The sequence below is a fragment of the Schistocerca cancellata genome, chromosome 1 (genome assembly GCF_023864275.1).
Source record: "Schistocerca cancellata isolate TAMUIC-IGC-003103 chromosome 1, iqSchCanc2.1, whole genome shotgun sequence".
Classification (NCBI taxonomy): domain Eukaryota; kingdom Metazoa; phylum Arthropoda; class Insecta; order Orthoptera; family Acrididae; genus Schistocerca; species Schistocerca cancellata.
In genome coordinates this window covers 660,891,904-660,918,742 of record NC_064626.1, presented here as the reverse complement: position 1 = coordinate 660,918,742, position 26,839 = coordinate 660,891,904, and the positions used below count along the sequence as shown (strand labels likewise).

Below are 26,839 nucleotides of genomic sequence, written 5' to 3'. Positions count from 1 at the left end.
TGGAGACACTGAGAGAACAATCGCTGACAATGTAACTGAGGCGGAATAAGGGGAACCAACCTGCATTCGCCAAGGCAGATGGAAAACCACCTTAAAAACCACCCACAGGCTGGCCGGCACACCGGACATCGACAATAATCCGCCGGGCGGATTCGTGCCGGAAACCGGCACACATTTCCGCTCGGGAAGCAACGCGTTACACCACGGGTGTCGTTGACATTGTTTTGATCTTGACAACCTTTAGACAATAAATTTGTTTGAGCGACTCTTTTCCGCAGCACTTCTAATTTTTGTCTTTATATCGTCTTATCATTGTAAAAATTGCGAAATTATTTTTTAGTTTTTCTATATGTTTAGGACGGAAAAAGCCCAAAGAATTACCTGTTTAAGAAAATTGCAAAATTTATCTTGAAGAATGGAGAGAAAACACCAAACTTGAGTGGCCATATAACTGTTTGTGACTGGTGAATGATATAAGCAGAGACCTTTTTTGGGACGTCGATCGTCTTTTTCTGATTGTGCAGTATTTATTTCTTGCTCTTTGATGTTGTTGAGCAAGCAAATTTGATGTCTTTTGTATTTCGAAATCGATTTACTGTCTTGTCGCTGTGCAGAGTCCTGCACAGTAACGGCAGGAAAATTTCTTTACGGTAATTGAAATAATATATTACGTCGCACAGATAGATCAGATACTGAACAGTAGCTCCTTGGAATAACTCACCGAGAGCCAGTATCTTTGTGTAAAAACTTGAAAATGGCTCCTGTTGACAGCTCACCGCCGAGGCAGAAGAGCGCAAATTTTGAATTAATTTGTTCGTTGAAGGCTAATGACTTGGTGCCAGTTCATAAGTACAAATCAAGTGTTACGGGTCTAACAGTTGCAATAGCAGAAGTTGAAGGACCGGTAGTGAATGGATATTTCTGTTTAGGTGAGTCTCAAACCACAGACCATCCGGTCTCCAACGTTTACGGCTATTACAATGAAAATACATTATATAATGTAACGTGATACGATAAAACTGCATTTGAAGTCGTAAAGTGGTGTAGCTTCATAGTGTGCACTGAAAACAAGCCATCTGTTACACTTCTACGGTGGTTTACTATTACACTGTAAGTGGTTTTGAGTATCACGCGAGCTATTTCGTGGAGCACCACGCAGTTACATTAGTCACATCAGAGAGTCACGTTTGTTGGACGTCTATTTTTCATTACAAACCGTACAATTAGGCTCTCACGTGTGACTATTGTGTCCAAATTTACCAACAATTTATGTATGATTATACGTATTGACGGCTTCCTAATCGGGAACAAGACTGTAACGTGGCTCGAGAAAAAAGTAAATATGAAAAGGGAGTGATTTGAAGCAGTGAGTCCCACCCGTGCATGCTGCAATTTTTTGCCCCCAAAGGACGATAAAATCTGTCGCAACGGGGTGTAGTTTACACTCTGTGTGATACCAGCCACAAACAATACTTGCACCTGCGAAGCAATACCCACGATTGCCAGTACTGGATTTCATAGACCACTGTCAGTGAACCAATTGAAAGCAGGTTACTTCAAATAGAAAAGTGTCTTTCTTGAGCCTCCATCAGATGGTAGTATGCGTTCCCACCTCAGTCCATACTTCCATTGCAAAAAAAAACACACACACACACACACACACACACACACACACACACACACAGTCTCCAAGGAGCAACTCTCTGCTGTATGTGTGACACGTAAAATCACATCAGGACCACGCCATATTATTCCTGCTGTGTTGTGTTCAGGCTACATTCTTAGTGCTATGTTGTGTCATCTATGCTAGCCGCTAGATGTGTGCTCATTTGTTGTTTTAATAAAAATTTAGTTTCACTGGCATAATTCTGACATTTGGTGGAGATATTGGTTCCTCTATTGAAACTTGGCAAGGATTTAGTTCCTGTACTGCCACACTAATCAACTCCTTATGAAAGACTTTTGATACTATAGCAAACTGCTGACTCTATGGGTTCTCAAATCCCAAAACCTTGTGAACAAGTTCCAGTGTGAAATCAGGGTCACATCATCCTCTGTAACTTAAGAGGGTATATGAGTCTGTCCTGTGTTGAATTTGTGTGGCTGATGGTTTTGTGAGTTGGAAATGTTGTAGGATACTACTTAAGAGATTAAACATTCTCCCCATCTTTACAATTGGGTCTTGTGTACAATGACGTATGTTGAGTCTTGAATGAATTTTTCACTCAGCAGTGGAGTGTGTACTGATATGAAACTTTCTGGCAGATGAAAATGGTGTGCCAAGTGGAGACTTGAACTCTGAACCTTTCTTTTTCATGGGCAATTGCTCTACCATCCCACTGCACTCCACCACATTTAAGGAGGGGGAGGGTCATTCCATATCAAATCACCCAATAAAAAATAAATTTTACACCCACCTCCTTAGATTTTCATGAAATTTGGCTCAAATGGTTCTAATACCATCCTGACAAATCTGCAAATTTTTTTTGCTGTATCTCTTATAGTTTTTTTTTTTTTTTTTTATAAATTTTTGAAGTTTTTATGTTTTATGTTTTGTGTTTTCCGAACCTTCAGAAATGGTAAATTTAATTTGTATTCAAAACTTTAAAATTGCTTATCTTAAAAACTCTTTTAGATAACATCATGAATTTTTGCAGCAAGTTTATTTATTATACATATTTGAAGATAAAAATGATACTATTAAAATATATTAATATTTTCTATGATAAAATATATATATATATATATATATATATATTTTTTTTTTTTTTTTTTAACGGATGTTTTGTTTTATAAGAATTGCAATATCTAGAGTCTCAGACCTGATAGAATGCTCAAATTTGTTTTAATTCTCTTAAGCATAGAGGCTACTTGATAAAACAAAAATAATGATGGCTTTTTAACATGTTTATTAATTATAGTAGATTACATTAGAATTGTGTACAAAGATAGTGTACTTACGACACTTATGTATAACCCAACTGATTGCTTGAAACACTGAATTTTTTTGAGTAATTTTGTTTTTTTAATAAACATTAATGCTGACTCAAACTGTTTTTCCACTTCATCCAAGAGCTTTCAGTTCTTTTGATACAGTCTTTTGTGAAGTAATACATTCTTCCAGTGCCGCTTGATTGAGGTGCATCTACTACACAGACTATGTGCTCCAAAGGCACTATGCAAGAATCTTCTCTTTCAGGCCAATAAAATGATGCAGCTGGTCCTGAAGGATGTAGAAATAGAATTTCTGCATCTTCTTCATAATTGAATATTGTTTTTACCAGTCCAAAGTACCAGTTACCATCATAATTTGCAGCTACGTAGCTATTTATGGATGGTTCAACACGAACCCAATCAGGAGAAGAATGGAAAGAAAAGACTAAGGAGGGTTTTACACTATCTGTAGTCCTTCTAATTTCAAGGTTGTTTGTTGGAAGTGGTTTGAAGTTATGAAAACTTCTTGTTCCAGGAATGGTTCGGATTGCTGAAAAAAGTTTTTCTGGTTTTAAACGTAGCAAATCAGCTTCTTTTTTGTCAATAAAGTGAAAATGAATGTTTTCAGTATTTTTTTCACAAAACTTGTACACATCGATTGCTCTCATTATTTGTTCTTTGTCTGAAAGCTGTAGACTGGCTTTCCTTAAAATTGTTTTAATAGTTCCTCCTAGGCCATCACAAATTGACTTCCCATGACTTCTTGCAAAAAAAGAGTGTTGGGCCTTCAAATTGAAATCTCTCAAGTGTTCAGTCAAATTTTTAAAACTGTTTCTATTTTTGTACTGCCCAGCACAACCATCTGTAAAGTAGTGAACCAAGTCAATGTCAGTATGATGTAATGACAGCCACTTTGTAATTTCTTTTTGTACAAAGTTAACAAAACCAGTGTCGTGTTCTTGGTCATCACTGATAAAACAGTGGTTGGAAACAAAAACATTGTTTTCCTCATTTATTAGAAAAACTCAACTGGGTGTAGAGTACAACCACCTCTATTTTAGTGGTAACTTTGGGTCTCATTTTGTATAACAAAGGAATAATTTTCACTGAAATCCATCACAATAATTGCTGTTTTGGGTGGTGGGTCTTCTTTCAATCTTTTAAAGGCTGCTGATTTGGATTTTGCTATAAATGAGTGCGGGGTGAGCTTTTCCAAAGACCTAACCAATAAAGAAATGTAGTCTTCAACACTGATAGACAGTGTGATCATTTCTGCCCTGTCTGTTTTAACCCACTGACTGATTACAATTTCTTCTTCTAAATCATAATCTTCACTTAGTTTTTCAGTTAAGTACTCAGTTAGTGCAGTATTTGCAGGACAGCTGTCGCAATGATGTAGCATGCAGTTTTGGTTTTCCGTTTTTCACACAAGCATCTTAATTAGGTCTTTATAAGATTCTTCAATTTTCACAGCATCCAGTAATAGTTTAACATTCTGGTGGATACTGCATGCACATACAGTGTGTGTGCCTGCAGCACCATCAAGGATACACCATTTATGTCTCAAGAAACAAAATTTTGAAAATCCTACTTCTACCTCGGGATTCTCCCATTTGAAAGAATAATAGAGTTCTCTCAAGTTACACAAAATGAGTCTTTTTTTTTTTGCATGTACACATTTTTTTGAACACTTACTTTGTCTTTTGTTCCAGGTATCACTCTGGCACTTTCATCCTTTTCATAAAAATCTGTTAAAAGTCTTACTGTATTTTCAGAAAGAGTTTTACCTTTTTTTGGACCAGGAGTTTCCAAAATACCCTTTTCAGATTTTAGCTTTCTAGCTTGTCGCACCATGTACTCATTTACATTAAATTCTTTCATCACTTTATTTCGACTCCAAGAATCTGGAGCCAAGGTCAGGAATCTGGATTTTTCTAGACCTCCCAACAGATGAAATCTTCTCTTTCATAAGAGAAATCATTACATCAAAATCCTTTACTTTCTCAACCACACTTGTATCTTCTTCGTCATCATCAGAACTTGGAGCATCATATTTTAATGCTTTTGAAACTGCCTTTTTTGCAGTCTTTTCAATACTGGTAACCTTCCTTTTAAAATAAGACCCTTTACTTTGTTCTGACAAGCCATGAAGCTTCATCGGTGTTAAACCTCAATTATCAAGAGCAATGTTTGTTTGTACAAGGGATTCATTTCTGGATTCCAATGATTCTAATTCAACCATGACTTCATCATGTGCTTCACTTTCATTGACTTCAACTCTTAATTTTTCCTCACAAAAGTTACGGCATGTTGAGAAAAGCTTTTGTCCAGGTTTTATGCTAATATTTTTTTGTCAGTAATTGTTTAGAAAGATCCAAGTCTACACTTCTCAATGATTTTTGATGGGCTTTTTGTTTTTTTTAGTGGGTTACACATGTTGTTTGATACTTTTCAAAAACATTTAAAAAGTAGTAGCTGTGGTGTGAACATATATTCTTAAATTCACACAGATTAATTCTAGATCGTAAGTGGATCAAATCTTTTTCTTCCTCACTCAATTCAGTTACTGGTTGTAACTTTTTTGAAGGTGTGTAGGTTGTTTGGAAACAGATTTTTTAAATAACCCTATGCTACAGGTTTGAATATCTGACATACTGATTTCACTTTTGGTCTGATTACTGTTCTGGTTACTTTTATAGTATATTGGAAAAGAATCTCTGTAAACTAAGTAACAGTACTTACTGAAAGTTCGAATAAACTTAATAAAATACTATCCAAGCACTATTTAACACTGTAATAATTTTTTACTTCAAAACACAGGAGTAACAAAACAAAATCCAAACGTACATTGTTACTCCAAGAAGACAAAAACTTATTTTCAGTGTGTAAGTCACTTGGTACTTTTTATTTTTAAAATATAATTAACATTATTTTAAAAATTAGATAACTATTAAACAGGTTAAAAAGCCAACATAATTTTTCTTTTATCTAATAGCCTATACAATTAAGAGTATTTTAAAACAAATTTGAGCTTTCTATCAGGTATGAGACTCTAGATATTGCAGTTTTTGTAAAACTAAACATCCGTTAACACTTATAAATTTTTTTTCATTTGGAAGATTTTAATATATCTTTATGGTAATTTTTTTAACATTTAGATATAATACACAAACTTATTCCAAAATTTCATACTGATATCTTGAGTGTTTTTTAATATACAATTTTTTTTAGTTGTGAGGACACTATTTCCGACTGCTGAAACAATGCCAAGTACCTCGAAGAAGCAAGAAAATATTAAAAGTTCGCGATTTCTTTCGCCAAGTGAGAAAAATAAGAAAGGTGGTGATTACATATTTTCAACTATCCTTGGAAGAGGCTTAGGAGGTATTATGGCCACAATGCAAACTAAACTAAAAGTAACTGCTTTTCCTCATCCTGGCACACCTCTACATGACGTGTTAAAAGACTGAAACAATTGTACCAAAACATTTCTGTGTGTTATTGTTGGGCGAGGAAACGACATATATAAGAATGAAAGTGTAAATGCAACCAGGGCTCTAAGAGAATCTTTAGGAAAACTGATGTATATGTCATAAGCATTCCACCTGATAGAAGCTTCATATGTGAACAGAGAAATCAATTCAAACAGAAAGTTCAGGGAGATATGTAGCATTTTGTCTGTTACATTCATTGAAGCAAAAAGCTCAGTGAGAGAACATTTCACAAAGCATGGCCTGCACAGAAACAACTATGGTAAACAAGTCAGTGCAAAGAAATATTAGAAAAAATTAGCAGCACACAAGAAAAGGTGCATAAGGGAAGAAATAGAAGATACAATTTTGTATCTAGTAACACTCAAAACAGCCAAAAGATGAAAGAACAAAAGAGGAAACATGACTGCCCTGGAAAGGAAGAAAAAGGAGTGTTGTCACGAGCAGCAGAAGGAGTGTTGTCACCAGCAAAAAGAGCTGTATCATCACCTGCAGAAGCACCATCTGTGGCAGAGATCCTGCAGGCAAGAGACAGGAGAGGAGATAGAACAACGAAGCAAAAACATCTCAAGGAGCAGGATGTTTTGTACTAGCAGTTAAAAAAGGGTGCCATAGAAACTCAAAACATTAACACAAATATTTCTAATATAAGAATCTCGTATCAGAATGTACAGTATGCATCCCATAAATTAGAACAGATGGAAGTACTAGTAGCTGCAGAGCTACCACATATATTCATTGTCAGAACATGGGCTAAAGGAAAATGAAATTTACAATTTACAGGAATATAAAAAAGTTCCTAATTTCTGCAGATCTGAACATAAGGGCGGCGGGGTGGCAGACTGTGTACACAGTAAAATAGAGGGTATCATTCTGTGGTCAGAAGACAACGGTACAGAAATGCTATTTGAAACTGCAGCAATACAGACGACATTTAACAGGAAAAAGTATGTGATGATAGGGCTCTACATATCACCAAACAGTAAGATAAATTGATTTCTAAAAGAGTTAGAAGTCTTGTTAGATAAGGCTAGCAGGGAATATATATAATTGTAGCTGGTGACCTAAATATTAACACACTAAAAGACAACTGTTGCACAAGGAGTTTTCAAGATCTGATTAATAACTTACAGACTTAATTTGGCAGTAGACAGTCCTACGAGATGCTGTAAAGGAATAGAAACATTAATAGATCATATAGTCACTCATATACCACAGAGCAGTCAGTCAGTACAGGTCATGTACACAACCATTGCAGACCACTATGGGGTATTAGTTGAATTAGCAGACAATGTAGGAAGTCGAGAAAAAATATTTAAAGAGTTTAGACAAACTAAGCAAACAAACATAGACAGGCTACAAAGGCTATTGGAAACCAAAGATTTTAGTGAAGTATACTTATCAGAAAACCCAGATAAAGGATGGGAATTATTCTGAAATACATTAGGCCATTACGTAGATGTCACATTTCCATTAGTACGTAGGGAAATAAATGAGAGGTATAATAGAAATTGGGTCAAAGTAGAGGTAAAAAGGAAGAGGCGAAATGTGTGTATAAAAATTGTCGGCTAAGGCCAGCCCAAGAAAATAGGGATGCATATAGGGAAAAGAAGAAATTGTACATCAAACTGATAAAAGAAACTAAATCAACACATTATGAAAACAAGATAACAACCTCAACAAATTCACTAAGACCATATGGTCTCTCATAAATGAAGAGAGGAAAGGTGTAGGTGTGGAAAACACTTGAGGTAAATGGGAGGGAACTTAAGGATGCACAAAATGTCAGCCATACTTTAAACAAACATCGTTGTATTGAAGCTACAAACGAATTAATAAATCAACATTATACTTCCAAAATAAACACAATAAACATTCCATATTAGACAAAATGCTAATCACTGACCCCAGCTAATGAATCAGAAATTGGATGAATACTAAATAGTCTAAAAACAAAAAAAACACTGAAGGACTAGATGGTATATTCACTAAAGTAATTAAATGTTGACATGTGGAATAATCGGGTCTACTGCCGGATGTTTGTGTCGCTCAGGCACAATATTTCGGCCACGTAACTCGTTGCCTTCTTCAGGTGCTACCTGAGACTGCCGTGTTGGAGGATCTTGTCCAGTATTTATGCCCAGAGGGCGCTGGGTGCTCTCTTTGCCGGCCCCAAACAACTGCCACGACCACAGATGGTGGACGAGCCGGGTGCAGACGTCCGTAGGAGCACCAGGGAGTGGTAAAAACCTCAGGAGCAGCACCTGGCGGGCACGGACCGCGAACGGAATGCCCGACACAGGACAGGCCTCAGAGAGCTGCCACAGATGGCGCCCAAGTCGGGCGCATACGTCCAAGGGAACACCAGGGAAGAGACAACACATTACAAGCAGCGCCAGGTGGGCGCAGACGGCAAAGAGAGCACCCAGCGCCCTCTGGGCATAAATACTGGACAAGATCCTCCAACACGGCAGTCTCAGGTAGCACCTGAAGAAGGCAACGAGTTACATGGCCGAAATATTGTGCCAGAACGACACAAACATCCGGCAGTAGACACGATTATTCCACATGTCAAGATCTCGCCGGGAAAGCCTGAAGAGTTAATTAAATGTTGTTTACAATGGGTAGTAAAGCCATTAGCCTGTCTGATAAACTTATCTACGGAAAAAGGAGTATTTTTCAGTGTACTTGAAAAGAGTAAAGTAATCTCTACGTATAAAGAAGCCTGCAAAAAAGACCCGGGAAATTACAGATCTGTAACTATTACATCTGTACTCTGTAAAATAATAGAAACCATAATAAAAGACAGAATATTAAATTTTATACAGACATGCAATATTTTCAATGATGATCAACATGGGTTCAGAAAAGGCTAATCTACCAAAATAGCAATAGCCTGATTTGTAACACTTGTAACTAAAGCACTTGATGAACAGAAGAAAGTATGTGGTATGTTCCTGGACCTATCCACACTTTGATTGTGTACACCATGACATCCTATTAGAAAAGCTTCATTGTTATTTTATAAGGAGGAAGCAGTAGACATCATTAAATTGTTTTTAGAAAATAGAAAGCAGTGTGTAGAAATAAAGCAAAAAGTTAAAAATGATATAAAAGTGTCCTTTCAAATTTTGAAGTTATGAAATACGAGATTCCTCAAGGATCTGTCCTTAGTCCATTACTTTTCATTCTGTGTTAATGATATGACCAAAACAGTATCTGATAGTATAGTTTTCATATGTTGTTCCCACTTCTGTGACAGATGATCTGCAGGAGAATGCTTCACTAAATATAAAAAGTGGAAACGTTTATTTTAGGGAAAATAATCTCGTTATAAATGGAAACAAAACAACAGATATTCAGATACATGAAACAAAAAACACACTTGGGACAACATTACTGTCAAGCTTGGAGACCTAGAACTATAGGAGACAGACACCTGTAAATTTGTAGGTGTAGGTATATGACGTGGGAGAATCGCATAAGTAACATTTGCAGCAAGATAGATTCAAGCATATTTCTGATGAGAAAAATGTCAGTCAGTAAATAGACACTCTCTGCAAACAATATAATATGGACTAGTCCATCTGCACCTCCCATATGGCATCCTGGTTTGGGGCAATGCTGCAGATGTGCACCCACAAAGGATATTAAGAGCCATATGATGCATCACAAAAGTATCACCTAGAGAATCTTGTAGAAATAAATTCAGGGACCTAAACATTTTAACAGTAGCATCAGTATATATGTATGAAACAACCATCTACCTAAAAGCTAACTGCACTGCAATGATAAATGGAGAATATCATGAATATAATACAAGAAGAAAAATGACTATCATATAGAAGGAAATAGGCTAAAATTAACAGGGATGAACTTGATCAACTAGTAAGGACTATACCGGATACTAACATTAAAATTCTGCTTGGAGACTGTAATGCGAAGATAGGACGAGAGAACAGATTTTGAGGTGTGGTGGGGCGACGGCTAGTGCATAAACTTACAAACAAGAATGGTGAATGGAATTTTGTACTACAAATGGATTGGTTTTGAAGACAACAAGGCTTAAGAGAAGACTACATAAGTTAATGACATGGAAAGGCCCTAACGTCAAGCTAGGAGAGTACCAGATAGAATATGTAGCCGTTGATCAGAAATTCCATAAGGAAATCTATAATGTTAAAGTGCTGTGTGGCATCGATGTTGATTCAGACCACTACATTTCAAAAATTAAAATGAAACTGACACACAAAAGAAAAAGCAAACCTCAAAAGTTAGATACAAAGATAGCATATGACCCTAGTTATATTATTAATAATCAGATATATTACGAGAGATCAAGAATACCTTTAAGTGACAATCTAGAAGCCATTGTCAATCGATTAAAAGCCTTGGATGAAGAAATAACTCTTGTATGGAAACGCAAGAAACATGTATGGTTGAATGAAGATTGCGATATAGCGATTCAGCATAGACATAAGGCCTGGTTAAATGACCGACAAAAGAGAACTGAAAGCTCCAGGGAGGAATTAATAAATGCTAGACGATCAACCACCAAAGAAATTAGAAGGGTCAAAAGGCAATTTCGTAAGGACTTGCTAAAATCTATCGAGGCTGTTTTCAATTGCCGCAAGACAAGAGATTCATAATGCTGAACTACACTCCACCAACTCTTTTGATAAAGGATACAAATAGAAAGGTAGCACATAACAATTATGACAATTTAATGATATTGGCTAAATATTTCAAACACTTACTAAATACCGTGGAACCTGAACATCATTTGAAAGTTGACCTCTATCCAAGAAACAAAACACATATAGAAAGAGTTATACCACCACATCCAGATGAAGTACAAGCAGCGATTAACTCGCTACAGAATTATAAAGTGGCAGGTGAGAACCAACTAGAGGCAGAACTTGGAAATATGCAAATGTACATACTATTCTGAACTTACACAAACAACTTATTGACATTTGGAATTCTGAGAAGTTAGCAGAGGAATGGAATGTTGCAATAATCCATCCATTACACAAAAAAGGAGATAGATCAGATCCAAATAATTACAGGGATGTACCCCACCGGTTATTACTTAAAAACTTTTTTCCAATGTTTTGTATTTCAGAATTAATGAACAGCTTGATGGTGAACTAGGCGAATATCAAGGATGCTTTCAGCCAGGATGAAGCTGTCCTGATCAAATTATTAGTCTCAAATGGATAATGAAACATCAAAGGGTCAGGAACAAGAAGCTAGTGATCACCTTCGTCAGTTTTAAAAAAGCCTACGATAGTACCCATCGTGAATCTCTATTGTCAATTCTGAAAGAATTTGTTTTACATCAGAAACTTGTCGACCTCGTTGCAGTCACCCTTCGAAATATCAAAGCTAGAGTAAGGTTCAGAAATGAATTCTCAGAACCTTTTGAGATTCATACTGGCCTTCGACAAGGCGATGAATTGTCTCCTTTATTGTTCAGTTGTGCGCTGGAGAAAATGATGCGTGAATGGAACAATATATGTCCACTATCTGTTAAGATTGAAAGAAAGATTCAACTTAACTGCCTTTTATTTGTAGAGGATTTGGCGCTGTTAGCAAACAATATTGATGAAGCAAAGGTTCAGATAGAACAACTCAAACTATTAGCACCAAAGGTTAGATTGCAAATGTAGTTTGAGAAAACAGAAATAATGCCCAGCTTCCAAGTTGACACATCCCATATCATACTCCATAATGATCAAAAAATTAAAGTAGTAAAAATGCTAATGAAAGAGCATCAATAGATAGTAGAACATTACAACTACAGTGAGTGCAGAGACCCCCATGGCCAACCTACAAAAAAATGATCTCTCTCAATAAATGCAAGCATCATATGCAAGTGAAACACTTTTCGAACCAAATATTAAAGCAACAACTGACAAATTGTAGAAAGTTGATAGAAGAATACACTGAACAACTATCAGTAAAAAAACATAAAGTTAATGGGCAGTGGAGACTTTTGCCCAGTTCAGTAGTGTATAAAGAAGTGAATCCATTAATGATACAATGTGGAAAAGAAGGATTGCGTTTTTTTGGCGACATATCTCGCATACCAAATACTAGAATCCTGAAGCAACTTTTTGACTACTTCTGGAACAGTATAACCAAAAATATTGAGTTTAAAGAAGTAGAAAGTGATCTGGATAATTGAACATCACCACACACCAAATTCAACACCGAGAAGAGAAACTGCTTCTGAAGAACAAATGCACATGACTGATATTCAAACCATCTGAAGAACAAGCAACCAGATCACAGCGAATGAAGAAATTTTGGGAAACGAAGTAATTACTGACTGCTAAGACCTAAAGTTAATCATTTTAGACTCTGTTGTATTACATTTGATTTTACTGCTACAGTGTGGGTGTAAACTATGTAAATAAAAAAATAAATACATAACACGCAAAGAAACTGTAGATGTCGGATGCATACGGTACAAATTAAAAAGGCATCTGATCAATATTTGCCCTTACAGTGTTAAACACTATCTTGAAATAAAAAATTAAATAGTGTGTTATTATACACTGCAAAGTGAAACTGCAACAAATATAAAACTGCATATAGACTCGCTTCCAGTATGTAAGATATACAAAATAATATTTCATGTCAAAATGCTGATGCTGCTGTCGTTTACTTTTTCTCTGGTTTTCTTGGCAGTACTGAGTGAAGACCAAGGAATTACAGGAAAATGAACTATATTGTCACTGACATCTTCTAGAATGTACTTTTAATGACATTTTTTTTGTCAAAGTTCTATTTTATATATACTGTCAAAACTAAGCTTTTCGATTAATTTATCCATGTGCTGATGCTACCTTTGTTTATTATTCTCCCGGATGCCAAGGACTTCATATATTAGAGCCTGCTGCAGTGTGTTATAGTTGTGGTATCTAAAGGTAAAAATAGTCATTGATGCACAGCCCATGACTCGGCTATTGGCCTGACTGCAGTTGAGTGCAGCCTGTCTTTGCCATGACACTAGATGGGCAAGGTTGCAGGGCCCATTGCTCCAGCAGTGTTTTTCTCCCCGGTAAGATCCTCGCACCCCTTCAGTAACAGACTTGAGTGGACGTAGGGCGATTATGGAGATAATGGAATGAGGAAAAATCCCCTATTTGTGTTTGAACCTGGGACCTCCAGGGCTGGCCTGCATCCTCTAGCCCACTGTTCAGACTTCTGGTAGGTATAAGCGATTTTTGTGTATCTGGATTTACGTAATATGAGCCTTTTTGAGATTGAGGGTTAAACATTTTATTGTGAATCAGTCATAAGTCTATTCCATTATTCTCCTCTCTGTGTCTGGCATGTATGTATTTGGGCCCTTCATCAGAAAAGTCGCAGTTGTTGAACAGTCCTTAAGTGTCTTACGGCACACAGTAATGTATTTCAGTGCTTTATGATACCAATATTTTTTATTTGTGTGTTTTAAAGTTGTGGAAGGGTTATTATTTGCCTATGACAGCAAACTGTTTGAATAAAAATTCCATTGATCATGGGCCATTGTTTGGTGGGAATCAAGAAAGCAATATACCCATGTGAAGAACACATTCAAAGGACCACAAAATATTCTGTGATGTTTATATAATTTTTAATGAAGATCAGACTGAAAGGTATCAAGCCAAAGGGAAGTGTAGGCTTTTGTACCAACAAGTACTGTATCACTCTGTATACATGCACATTAATGATTCCAATTAAGTGCTTGTTAAATGTGTGAAGTGGCCATATTATGTCTCGTTGAGATATTGTCTGGTGTACAGTAGGGGCCCACGTCATCAGTTTGGCAGTACGATATAAAATAGGTAATCTTATCCATCTTGCATATTATGGAGCACATGGTGGAACCCAACGTATTCACTAGGTGTGATCAAAGTTCAAGGTGGTCGCTTTTCCATCCAATGACTAAATGGATTACGACCTCATTATCTGATTGGGTCGTACAACGTAAGGTACTTGACAACTCAGTTAGAGAATGTATGGTATGAGGAAAAGTGGTTCAAGAGACGTTGCTGTCAATGTGCTTCCTCACAGACAAGATATCCTTCATGAGCCTGTATGCCGTGCTTGGCAGATGTAAGATTTATTTTGCTAACGTAGTGCCATAGTGCATCATTTCTGTGGTGTTGCTTGCGCCAGTGATGCCTGGGTAAAGTAGTAGCTTGCAGTGTAGACTAATCCTTTTGAGGGAAGGAATTACTCATCAAAAGAATCCATTTCAGCCTCGTTTGAATTTAATGTTAAACTGTGGGTCTCTATGTAATTGACTGTTCTCTAGCCAAAAGGTATGGGTGTACCAGTAGGACAATGCTTAGTTAACTTATATTCAAACCCAATTCCATATTGATGACAGGCTTCAGTCATATTAACCGAAGCAAAATATCTCGGTGCTCTATCTGTTCTTCGAGGGAAGATGGAGTTGAGCGTGTGAATATTTTGATGTTGTGTGGAACACACCATTTCAGTTGAAGTAATATACTGCTTTCTCTTGTGTATTTCCATTAGTGACATGACTTTTGTATTTCCATCCATCCATTCTATTGCCTTTTATACAGTGTATGCCAGGTTGGGACTGGTGAGGTACTTCTCCTGTTACACACAGGATCAATGATACCTTTATACAGGCTATTATTATGATGGGCCAGTTACTCCCAAAGACATTTTAAAGCTGATTCCACCTCGCTGCCCCTGCCCCCTTCTACCCACTCCCACCCCCCACTTCTCCCCCTCTCAGGAAGGAATTGTCTACTACTCCTGCCTTCATTGCTTGCCAGAACATGACAATGTTTTCCAAAGTGTTTGCAAATTGTGTAACTGTGGCAAGACGGGGGACCAGCCTAATATTCACTTCTTTGGATACCGAAACCTACCTAAAAATCACATCATAGCTGGCTAGGCCACTGGTCCCCATTATTAATCTGCTAGGCTTATTTGATGCAAGGCTGGCACACCTCCACGTGGCCTGGAACCGGGTACTTCAACATGCTGGGGAGGTTCAACTTCTTGTTTTTATCCATTATTATCTTCTTGTTAGACATCACACAAGATACATGTGGCATGTAACCTACTTGACGAATAGAACAGGTTCCTGGGACAGCTATTACATTTATTTTTACTGATTCATTGGAAATTAACATGTTAACTTCTATTCATTTGCAGCCACTGAAGCACATGATGATGATGGACTTCCCCACACACTGGAGCACCTTATTTTTCTTGGAAGTGAAAATTATCCCTACAAAGGTGTACTTGATTTACTTGCAAATAGGTGTCTAGCCTCAGGAACAAATGCATGGACTGGTAAGAAATGGAGACCTTAAACTTTCTTGTTGCAAGTGTAATCTGGTAAGTTTTTGTTAACATAGTAGGCTAATGAGATTGCTGTTTATGACATGATGAAACAATCGTTAATGTTGTACTGACATCATAAGAAAGTGTTTAGATGTGCAGACTAGAGCTGCTTAGTGCAGGAGTAGTAATTATGAAGTGTGCGCTTGTAGCTACACATAATTTAGAATTTTCACCCTCAGTTTTCTATATAATTTATGTGCAGTATTTGTAAATACCATTGTTATATATGAGGTGTACAGTTTTATTTCAGTGTGATGTATGGTTTTCAGCGAGAAGTTCTTTTCTAGTCCTGTAACAATATCTCATTGCAGCGCTTTGTTTAATAATTGTCATTCTTGATGAGGATTGTATTGAAGGCTTTCAGAGTTGTTAGCTATCACATGAAAATTACAAATTTCAGTTGTGAGTTATGGCATATTTGTAATTTTGGTTCAAATAATGCCACAAGTGCTACATTGATGTAATTAAACATATATCTACATTTATACTCTGCAAACCACCCAACGGTGTGTGGCGGAGGGCACTTTAAGTAGTATGTTGGTATGTTTAGGACGCTCATAGCCTGAAAACAGGTACCAACTGTTGCATGCATTTTGGATGAGTCTGTTACATTCAAAAGTGATGCGTGAAGTGCGTATCCATTATACCATGGGTTGTTTGTTGTGTGATGCTGCTGGCAGTTTGTTGTTATTGTTCGTAACCAATCAGGTGATAGTACACAGTAGTCAATGAGAGTATCCAAATTCAATGATTTGTTTCGGTGAAAGATATGACTTGATTACTTTTGTTTTTAGAATGGAGAGTGTGAGATTGGTGATTAATGATCTGACTATTAAGGATTATAAGATCAGTTAGTGGTTTTCTTATTTATGTCTTGCATTGTATTCCCTGGAATATGGCAGTATGTTTTGAGATGTTACTGAATAAAAACTTTTTAATATAAAAATCATTTACTGCCTAGACCACAATTTTCATTATAAAATTAAAGCATGATGTTTGCTTTCCACAACCATCATCAGATCTGTAAACAATTGGAGGAAAACTAGGCTAAGCAAACTTTTATACAAGAAAGTAGAAATAAAGAAATGTATAACAGCTGAACCAAATATATAAGAGTAGCCAACTCCAATAGTAAAAGTGAACATGTAACAAATCTACTTAACAGAGTTGTATAAGTAGTATGTTGGTGTGTTTAGGACGCTCATAGCCTGAAAACAGTTACCAACTGTTGCATGCAGAGGAAAAGCCGCAGTATGCTGTAAGTGCACTTCTACCCTCAGTAGATTACTCTATAAATCTTGTCCTGATCACACAGTAGTTCTTAATTGTGTGCGATACTGTTCCACCTTCATGAATCATGTTCAGTAGGCTGTGAATACATGCCCAGAATAAAGGCTGTCAGTGATTTGAATGTCGTGTCAGTTAAAGTACTCCACACCCAGAAATTGTGTTTTTTGAGAAGTAAACATAATTGTGAGGAATCATTGTTTCTTCCTATGATAACAATGACCACTTTGACTTTTACAGATCAGTATGCATCATGCTGATAATTAGTGAAGGTCTTTTTATTTTTAATTTTTTATGATGATAGCCGTCACTTTATTAGACACATAAGAGCAATTTTCAGGCAATCGAGTAAGTGCCATTTTCTGGCAATTGAAGAAGTGCAAATGAATGTGAAGTGCACACCTCCCAGAGGATTGGCAGCTGAACATTATAAAACAGATTGCTGATCTAGGCTGCAAGTGTTAACATCAACACCTGTCTGATGTACCACACTTGTTGTTTTAAAACCCATCTTCTCATCATTCTTAGGTCGTAGAGAGATTTGACCTCATATTTTACATGTAGATGTAGACGTAGAATATGAAATGGAATATCTCTGGGAGAGATCACTCATGAACTGGCAAACAGTGACAAAGCATTGATTTTTGTTAACAGTTGATTAATTTTGATTAAATGAGATAGAAAGAACTTCATTCTGTAACAGAACCTTTATCAGCATTTTAATATGGCTTCTGCCTTTCAGCATTGAAAAACTGGGATGAGAGCAGGTTTCAGTTGGTGGCAGGTTGTAAGCACAGATCGAGATACTCACTGTTGTTAACTGGGATAATGAAATGTTTATGTTGTCTCATTTATTTTTGGGTTTGTATTACTCAACATTAAATTCAATTCAAAAAGTACTGAATATTTTAATATTTTTTACAGATACAGATCACACATGCTACACGATGACAACAGCTGGCAGTGAGGGGTTTCTCACATTGATGCCTATATATTTGGATCATATTTTGTATCCTACTTTAACTGTAAGTACATAAAAATTAAATCAAATGAAAACATAATTTAGAGGGTAGAAAGTTTGAATGTAAGGATAATCAAACTATAAAGTAAAGTCTGTGTTAAATATACCAGCATTGGTAACATTGAATAGCTTAGAGCTGTAGGTGCCTAACCCACAAAATAATAAATTTAAGGCTATTTTCTCATCTAGCGAGGAATACACAATAGTTCTTTTACTCTTTGAACGATGCCTGTGACCAGTGTTCGCAGCTATAACAATAGAGGCTTTCTCAGTGCAACAAAGATGCATGAGTATCACAGTATTTGTGTCACTATCAGTGTAAGATAATGGCCTTCTTAGCTCGTTTGCACCTGATATTCAGCACTGTAGCCAGTCTGTTGTGGTGGGGCCGCCATATACCCTGTTGATTGTAGCCCCCTGACCACACAGGGATGGCTCTGCTGATGCCTGCGCCGTTAACTCTCTCCACATATGCCAAGGAGTAGATGCCTGTCACCCTGGGGCATTGGGACTCCTGGCAATGGCCATCCTGCCAGGTGGCCTTTGCTGCGGCTGGTGGCGCCCGTGGGTCAGAGTGGGTGGCATCAGGGTGGATGACACGCCATGAAGCGTAGTACGTCATCTCTTGCTGGTGGTCAAGCACCAGCAGCCTCTAAGCGGTCAAGGTGTAAGTTCAGCACTAAGAAATACAACCCCAAATCGTTCCCCCCTCCTGGCCACACCATGGGAGGAACGCCAGGAAAAGGATACCTCATATGTACGAGAGTTGATGGGGAATCTTTCTTATCAATGAAACCTCAGTTTTTTGTGGAGCATTTAGAGGACAAGTTTGGGTAGGTGGAGGGCTTGTCCAAAATGCAGTCAAGATCGGTCTTGATCAAAACAGCATCCTTTACCAAGTCACGGGCACTACTCGCCTGTGACAAGCTGGGGGCTGTTTGTTTCCATCACGCCCTATAAGAGCTTAAATATGGTCCAGGCTATCATATTTCACATGGACCTTTTTTTGCAGTCTGACGATGAACTGCGTGCCGATTTAGAGTGGTGAGGTGTTCATTTCGTCTGGCACGTCACTGGGGTCCGAGGGGTAACTAGTGCCTTCATCTCGGCCTTCGAGGGTGACACGTTACCTGAGAAGGTCATGGTGATGGTCTGCCGCTGTGACGTTAAGCCATATATCCCTTCCCCGATGCGGTGCTTTAAGTGCTGGAAGTTCGGCCATATATCTTCCCGCTGTACTTCCAGTGTCACCTGTCGGGATTGTGGACATCCTTCACATCCCAATACTCCCCGTGCCCTGCCTCCCATCTCCGTCAACTGCGGAGAGCACATTCGCCTTGCTTGCCAGACTGCAGGATTATCCAGAAAGAAAGAAAAATAGTGGAATACAAGCCCCTGGACTGACTGACCTACACTGAGGCTAAGAGAAAATATGAGAGGCTACATCCTGACATCCTGTGCATAAGACGTCAACCTACACCGCCGCTACGACATCAGTTCTACCATCTTCCATTCCGATGCGTACAGTTTGCTCTCTGAGCTGTCAGACTCCACCTGCCCCCTTGGTGGTGGTGGTGGTGGTGGGGGGGGGGGGGAGGGGGAGGGGTGGGGGGAACTTCCCACCCTGTTGCTCTTGCACAACCTACTTCAGGAGCAATCTCCCCTCCCCCCCCCCCCCCCCTACCCACCCCCCAACCATTCAGGATGTCAGTCCCCATTTCTCTGCTGGAGAAGCGTAAGTCTTCTAGGAACGAATCCCTTGGGTCACTCCCTTTCCAGGTTCCTACCAGTGGCAAAGCTGACACCCACCAGTGGCTGAAGCAACCACAGGTAGCTGGTCATAGGGTCAGGTCCTCCTCAGTCCCTGAGACTGAATCAGTGAAGCCCTCCCAGCCGGACAAACCTAAGGAGCAGCGAGAGAAACCTAAAAAGAAAAAGACCCCCAAGAACCAAGGCACTGTGGTGGCACCCACACTCACACCACCTCTACCTACAAGCTCTGTGTCTGAGGATGAGGTGGAGATTCTGGCATCCGCTGAGGACTTACATCTTGCTGGGCTCTCAGACACAATGGATGTTGATCGCACAGGTACTCATCTGGTGGCAGCAGGTGACCCTGAGGCGTAGGCTGCCTCATTGAGTGTTTCATGCCTTCCTAGTCTCACGATCAAGTAATCCTCCAGTGTTATAGCGGCAGTTTTTCCCACTGCCTGGTTGAGGTATGGCAAATGTTAAGCTTTACACCTGCTTTCTGCATTACACTCCAGGAAACCTGGTTCCTGGCAGTGCGGACCCCTGCCCTCCACAGCTATAAGGGATATTACACGAACCGTAGAAACTATAATATTGTGTCAGGTACGGTATGCATCTGTCCTGAACTCAGTATGTAGTGAACCTGTGCCCCTGCAAACCCCTCTTGAAGCTGTGGCTGTCAGGATAAGGACAACACAGTAAATAACTGTCTGCAGTGTATATCTTCCTCCAAATGGTGCAGTACCCCTGAACGTATTTGCTACACTGGTTGATCAACTCCCTAAACCTTTCTTACTAGGAGATTTTAATGCGCATAACCCCTTGTGGGGTGGTGCCATGCTTACTGGTCACGGTAGGGAGGTTGAAAATTTACTGTCACAACTCGACTTCTGCCTCTTACAATACGGCTGCCCGGACACATTTCAATGTGGCACATGGCATATATTTAGCCATCGATATCTCTGTTTGCTGTCTTGGCCTTCTCCCATCTATCCACTGGAGAGCACATGACGACCAGTGTGCTAATGACCACTTCCCCATCTTCCTGTCACTCCCCTGGCATCATGCCCACGGATGCCTACCCAGATGGGCTTTAAACGAGGCAGACTGGGAAGCCTTCACCTCTGCTGTCACTGCTGAATTTCCCCCACATGGTGCTATCGATGTTGTTGTTGAGCAGGTCACTACAACAATCGTTTCTGCTGCGGAAAGTGCGATCCCTCGTTCGTTACGGTGCTCCCGGCGAAAGACTGTTCCTTGGTGGTCGCTGGAAGTCACAAGGGCAATTGATGAGTGTCGGCGAGCTCTACAGCGACATAAGTGGCACCCTTCCCTACAGCACCTAAGGCCTTTAAGCAGCTCTGTGCCCGCACTCGCCAGTTTGTAAAGCGATGGAAGCAGGACTGTTGGGAGGGATATGTGTCGACCATAGGGTGCCATATATCGCCTTCCGAAGTCTGGATGAAGATCAGACGTCTTTTTGGGTACCAGACCCCAACAGGTGTCCCTGGCATTAACATCAATGGCATGTTACCTGCCAGCACAAATGCAATTGCCAAGCATTATGCTCGAGCCTATGCGTTGGAGAACAAATCCCCCTCCCCCCGCCGCCACCTTTTGTGCCCCCAAATGGCAGCTGGAAAGGAAAGTCCTCTCATTCATTTTACGCCACAGTGAACCTTATAATGCCCCATTTACAGAGTGAGAGCTCCTCAGCGCCTTTGCACATTACCCCGACACAGCTCGTGGCCCAGATCGGATCCACAGTCAGATGATTAAACATCTGTCATCTGACTACATGCGACATCTCCTCATCATCTTTAACTGAATCTGGTACGATGGCATCTTTCCATTGCAATGGCAGGAGAGCACCATCATTCTGGTGCTCAAACCCGGTCAAAACTCACTTGATGTGGATAGCTAACGGCCCATCAGTCTCGCCAACTTTCTTTGCAAGCTACTGGAACGTATGGTGTGTCGGTGGTTGGGTTGTGTCCTGGAGTCACTTGGCCTACTGGCTCCATGTGAGGGTGGCTTCTGCCAGGGTCGCTCTACCACTGATAACCTTGTGTCCCTCGAGTCTGCCATCCGAACAGCCTTTTCCTGACACCAATATCTGGTTGCCGTCTTTTTGGACATACGTAAAGCATACAACATGACCTGGCAACATCATATCCTTGCCACATTGTATGAATGGGTTCTCCAGGGCCCGCTCCCGATTTTTATCAAAAAATCCCTGTCGCTCCATACTGTCATTGTCCAAGTCAGTGTGTCCCATAGTTCCCTTTGTATTCAGGAGAATGGCCCGCTCCCGATTTTTATCCAAAAATCCCTGTCGCTCCATACTTTCCGTGTCCAAGTCGGTGTGCCCCACAGTTCCCTCTGTATTCAGGAGAATGGCATTCCGCAGGGCTCCGTATTGAGTGTGTCTATTTTTGGTGGTTATTAATCGTCTGGCAGCAGCTGTAGGGCCATCGGTCTCACATTCTCTGTATGTGGGTGACTTTTGCATTTCGTACTGCTCCTCCAGTACTGGTGTTGCTGAGGGCGCCTACAGGAAGCCATTCACAAGAAGCAGTCATGGGCTCTAGCCCGTGGCATCTAGTTTTCAGCTGTGAAGTCGTGTGTCATGCATTTCTGTCAGCGTCACACTCTTCATCCAGAACCAGACTTTACCGTAATAACAATCCACTCACTGTAGTGGAGACATATCGATTCTTAGGATTGGTTTTCGACACGTGATTGACTTAGCTACCTCACCTTCATCAGCTTAAGCGGAAATGTTGACAGCACTTCAATTCCTTCTGCTGCACTGCCTGAGCTACGTCAGCTGAGGTGCAGATCGCCCTATGCTGCTGTGCTGCAGCTCTACAGAGCCCTTGTTCAATCCCGTCTTGATTATGGGAGTCTGGTTTACGGTTCGGCAGCACCCTCAGCGTTGCGTTTACTCGACACAGTGCACCACTGTGGTGTTCGCCTAGTGACAGGAGCTTTTAGAATTAGTCCGGTGACCAGTCTCCTGGTGAAGGCCGGAGTCCCTGTATTGAAGGTTAAGCATGCACAGCTGCTCGCCAGTTATGTTGCACACGTTTGTAGTTCTGCGCATCCAAATTACTGTCTCCTTTCCCCAGTCAAGGCTGTTCATCTCCTGCATCGGGGCCCAGGTCAGGGTAAACAATTGCGGTTCGCGTCCGGTCCCTTCTGTCTGAACTGGAGTCCTTCCCGTTACCACCTCTCCTTCAGGACCATTCACATACACCTCCATGGTGTAGACCTAGGTCGCAGATTCTTCTGGACCTTTCGCATGGCCCTAAGTACTCCGTTAATCCTGCGGCTCTCCACTATCACTTCCTCTCGATTCTCGATATGTACCAGGGCCATAAAGTGGTTTACACTGACGGCTTGATGGCTCGTGGTCACGTAGGCTTTGCGTATGTTCACTGATGACATATTGAACAGCACTCCTTGCCAGATGACTGCAGTATTTTGACTGCAGAGCTGGCGGCCATGTCTAGTGTTCTTGAGCACGTCCGCTCATGCCGTGGCGAGTCATTTCTCCTGTGTACTGACTCCTTGAGCAGCCTACGAGCTATCAACCAGTGCTACCCTCGCCATCCTTGTGTATTGTCCATTCAGGAGTCCATCGATGTCCTGGAACGGTCCTGTTGTTCAGTGGTGCATCGGAATCCCAGGCAACGAACTTGCTGACAGGCTGGCCAAACAGGCTACATTGAAACCGCTTCAGGAGATGGGCATCTCAGAAACCAAGGTTTTTCAGCTTTGGGAGACGGAATGGCGTAACAGTATGCACAAAAAACTGCGTGTCATTAAGGAGAATATGAATGTGTGGAAGTCTTCCATGCGGTCCTTTCACAGGGAATAAGTTGTCATCTGCCGGCTCCACATTGGCCAAACGTGTCTAATGCATGGTTATCTCCTCAGTCACGAGAACCCACCTCGGTGTCGCTCTGGCTCAAAAATGTTGGTCGTCCACTTCTTGATGGACTTTACCTACTTTTGGCTGCTCTGCAGCAGACTTTCAACTTTCCCAGCACCCTACCTTCGGTGTTGGGCAGCAATGCCTCAATAGCAGCTTTAATTTTACGTTTTATTCGTGTGGATGGGTTTTATCATTCGCTCTAAGTTTTAGTGTATGTCCTTTGTCCCTCTGTGTCCTCCACCCTAGTGCTTTTAGGGTGGAGGTTTTGATGTGTTGCAGAGTGGCTGGCTTCTCGCTTTTATTCTCATGGTCAGCCACCCATGGTTCCTTGCTTCTCTCTGTTGTTTTCTTGACTGATTTTGTCCATTTTAGTGTTTGTTGCCCTTCTGTCATTCTTGTGGTTTACTCCTTTCTTCCAGCTGTGTTTTGTATGTCTCGATTATTTTACTCCCGCCATTGTGGAATAATTTTAATTGGAACGAGGGACTGATGACCTAGCAGTTTGGTCCCTCCCTCCCTCCCTCCCTCTTTTAAACCAACCAACCATCCATGTATTGAGCCTGGGAAGAATTATTGTTTAAATGCCTCTGTGTGTGCTGTAATTAAGCTGAGCTTGTCCTCGATAAAGCTACTGCAGAGATGTGTGGGGGTTGTTGTATACTCCTAGAGTCATCATTTAAAGCTGTTTCCTAAAACTTCATCAGTAGATTTTGTTGAAATAGTTTATATCTATCTTCAATAGCCTGACACTCCAGTTCCTTCAGTATCTGTCACACTCACTCATAGATCAAAGAAACCTCTGACCATTTGTGCTGCCCTTGTCTGTATATGTTTTGTCCCCCCTTTTAGTCCTATTTGTTACAGGTCCCACACACTACAGCAGTAACGTAGGATGGGTGACTGGAGTGATTTGTAAGGAATCTCCATTGTAGTCTGTGCTTCCCCACTATTCTATCAATAAACCAAACTCTACCACCTGCTTTACCCACAACTGAACATATGTGCTCACTTCATTTCATATCCCTGCCTAATGTTACAAACAGGTACTTGTATAAGTTAACCAATTCCAACTGCGATTCATTGATATTATAGTCATATGATACTATGCTTTTCTGTTTTGTGAAGTGTACAGTTTTACTTTCGTGATCACTTAAAGCAAGTTGTGTTTTTCATATTACTTTGAAATCTTATCAAGATCTGACTGAACATTTATACAGCTTCTTTCAGACAGTAGTTAAATATAGATAACTGCATCATCTACAAATAGTCTGAGATTACCACTAATGTTGTCCGCAAGGTCATTAATGTACGACATGAACAGCAAGGGTCCCATCACATTTTCCTGGGCCACACCCAAAGTTACTTATATATCTGTTGGTGATTTCCTGTCCAAGAAAACTTCCTGCATTGTCCCTACCAAAAAGTCCTCAATCGAGTCACAAATTTTGCTTGATACCCCGTATGATTATACTTCTGATAATGAGCGTAGGTGTGGTACTAAGTTAAATGAGTTTCAAAAATTAAGAAATGCTACATCTACTTGAGGCTTTAGGGCAATACACAATAACTTTATTCTTAATTGGGAGTTTTAAGAGATGAGATAGACTACGGTGACACTTATTATGTGAGTTGTATTCTTTTCCTTTGAGCTACTTGCCAGGTTTTTTCTGTAGCACAGAAAAATGAGTTGTGTGAAATTTGGGCTCTATAGAAAAGGGAAAGTGACACCCATTAACCCCTATAATTTGAATAAAATTAAAAATGTAATTTAATGATATGAACATAATAGAGGGAAACATTCCACGTGGGAAAAATATATCTAAAAAGAAAGATGATGAGATATACCAAACAAAAGCGCTGGCAGGTCGATAGACACACAAACATACACACAAAATTCTAGCTTTCGCAACCAACGGCTGCTTCGTCAGGAAAGAGGGAAGGAGAGGGAAAGACGAAAAGATGTGGGTTTTAAGGGAGAGGGTAAGGAGTCATTCCAATCCCGGGAGCGGAAAGACTTACCTTAGGGGGAAAAAAGGACGGGTATACACTCGCACACACACACATATCCATCCGCATATACACAGACACAAGCAGACATTTGTAAAGGCCTTGCTATTTTATCATACCAGTGAATAAGAAAAATCACATGGAAATGGCTTCCAAACTATCTTTACAGCCTTGTTTGAAGTTCAGAGTGGTATTTTATTCCGTTGTTGAAGTACTTAAGTAGTTGTCCACAGGCATAGGACAGAAAATTTAAAATTTTGGTAACTAAAAACAAAATTGAAAAAGTTGAAGCACAATCTCTGGGTCGTTGGCTTGCAAATACCCACATAATGTTAGGCATAATGCTCATGGTAATGTCAGCCTACATTTTTACAGTAAGTTGAAGTGTGAAGTGTTGTTAGAGCTCAGTAAATGTAGAATATACAGTAGTTGATTGATATGCAACAGCTTAAATAATATAATTATAAATAAAGCACGTGAATTGGTGAATAATATTTCCTTTGTTTTTCAGGACTCTGGATTCATCACTGAAGTTCACCACATCACAGAAGAAGGGGAAGATGCTGGGGTGGTTTATTGTGAAATGCAAGGCCGTGAAAACATGGGCGAATCAAGATCTCATTTGGCAATGGTACGAGGTGTCTACCCTGGTGTCTGTGGGTATAAATCAGAAACTGGAGGCATTATGAAGAACTTGAGGGAAAGCACTGATAACACAAAGGTAAATAGAAGCAATGTTAATTTTATGCACATATGCAATATGTGACGAAACTTTGTTTTGTGTAACAAAACTAAATATGGAGTGAAATGCAGTGTAATGTATTTCACAGAAAACGTGATTTAGCTCTCAGGTACTGTCTATATTTCTATTCAATTATTTAAAAAAATATGTAATTTGCTTTAATAAATACATATGATGAACGGCAAACAGTAACATATTGCTAATCATTGTATGCAGTAAAAACATCCTCCTAACAGCAGAGAGACTTAAGTGGCTTTTGAACAACTGCTCTTATTAGTGAA

At 39.8% G+C, this 26,839-nt stretch overlaps 1 protein-coding gene across 1 annotated transcript in view; it reads left to right on the top strand.

The window, feature by feature from the left end:
• Positions 1-524: 524 nt before the first annotated feature.
• The window catches only part of LOC126183671 (uncharacterized protein C05D11.1-like), a 111,430-nt gene continuing 85,115 nt past the window's right edge, over positions 525-26,839 (top strand). The window contains exons 1-5 of the mRNA XM_049925829.1: positions 525-650; positions 772-929; positions 15,618-15,758; positions 18,021-18,121; positions 26,328-26,537. Of these exons, the coding sequence (XP_049781786.1) occupies positions 568-650; positions 772-929; positions 15,618-15,758; positions 18,021-18,121; positions 26,328-26,537 (693 nt within the window). The 5' untranslated portion in view covers positions 525-567. The remainder of the gene's footprint in view (positions 651-771; positions 930-15,617; positions 15,759-18,020; positions 18,122-26,327; positions 26,538-26,839) is intronic.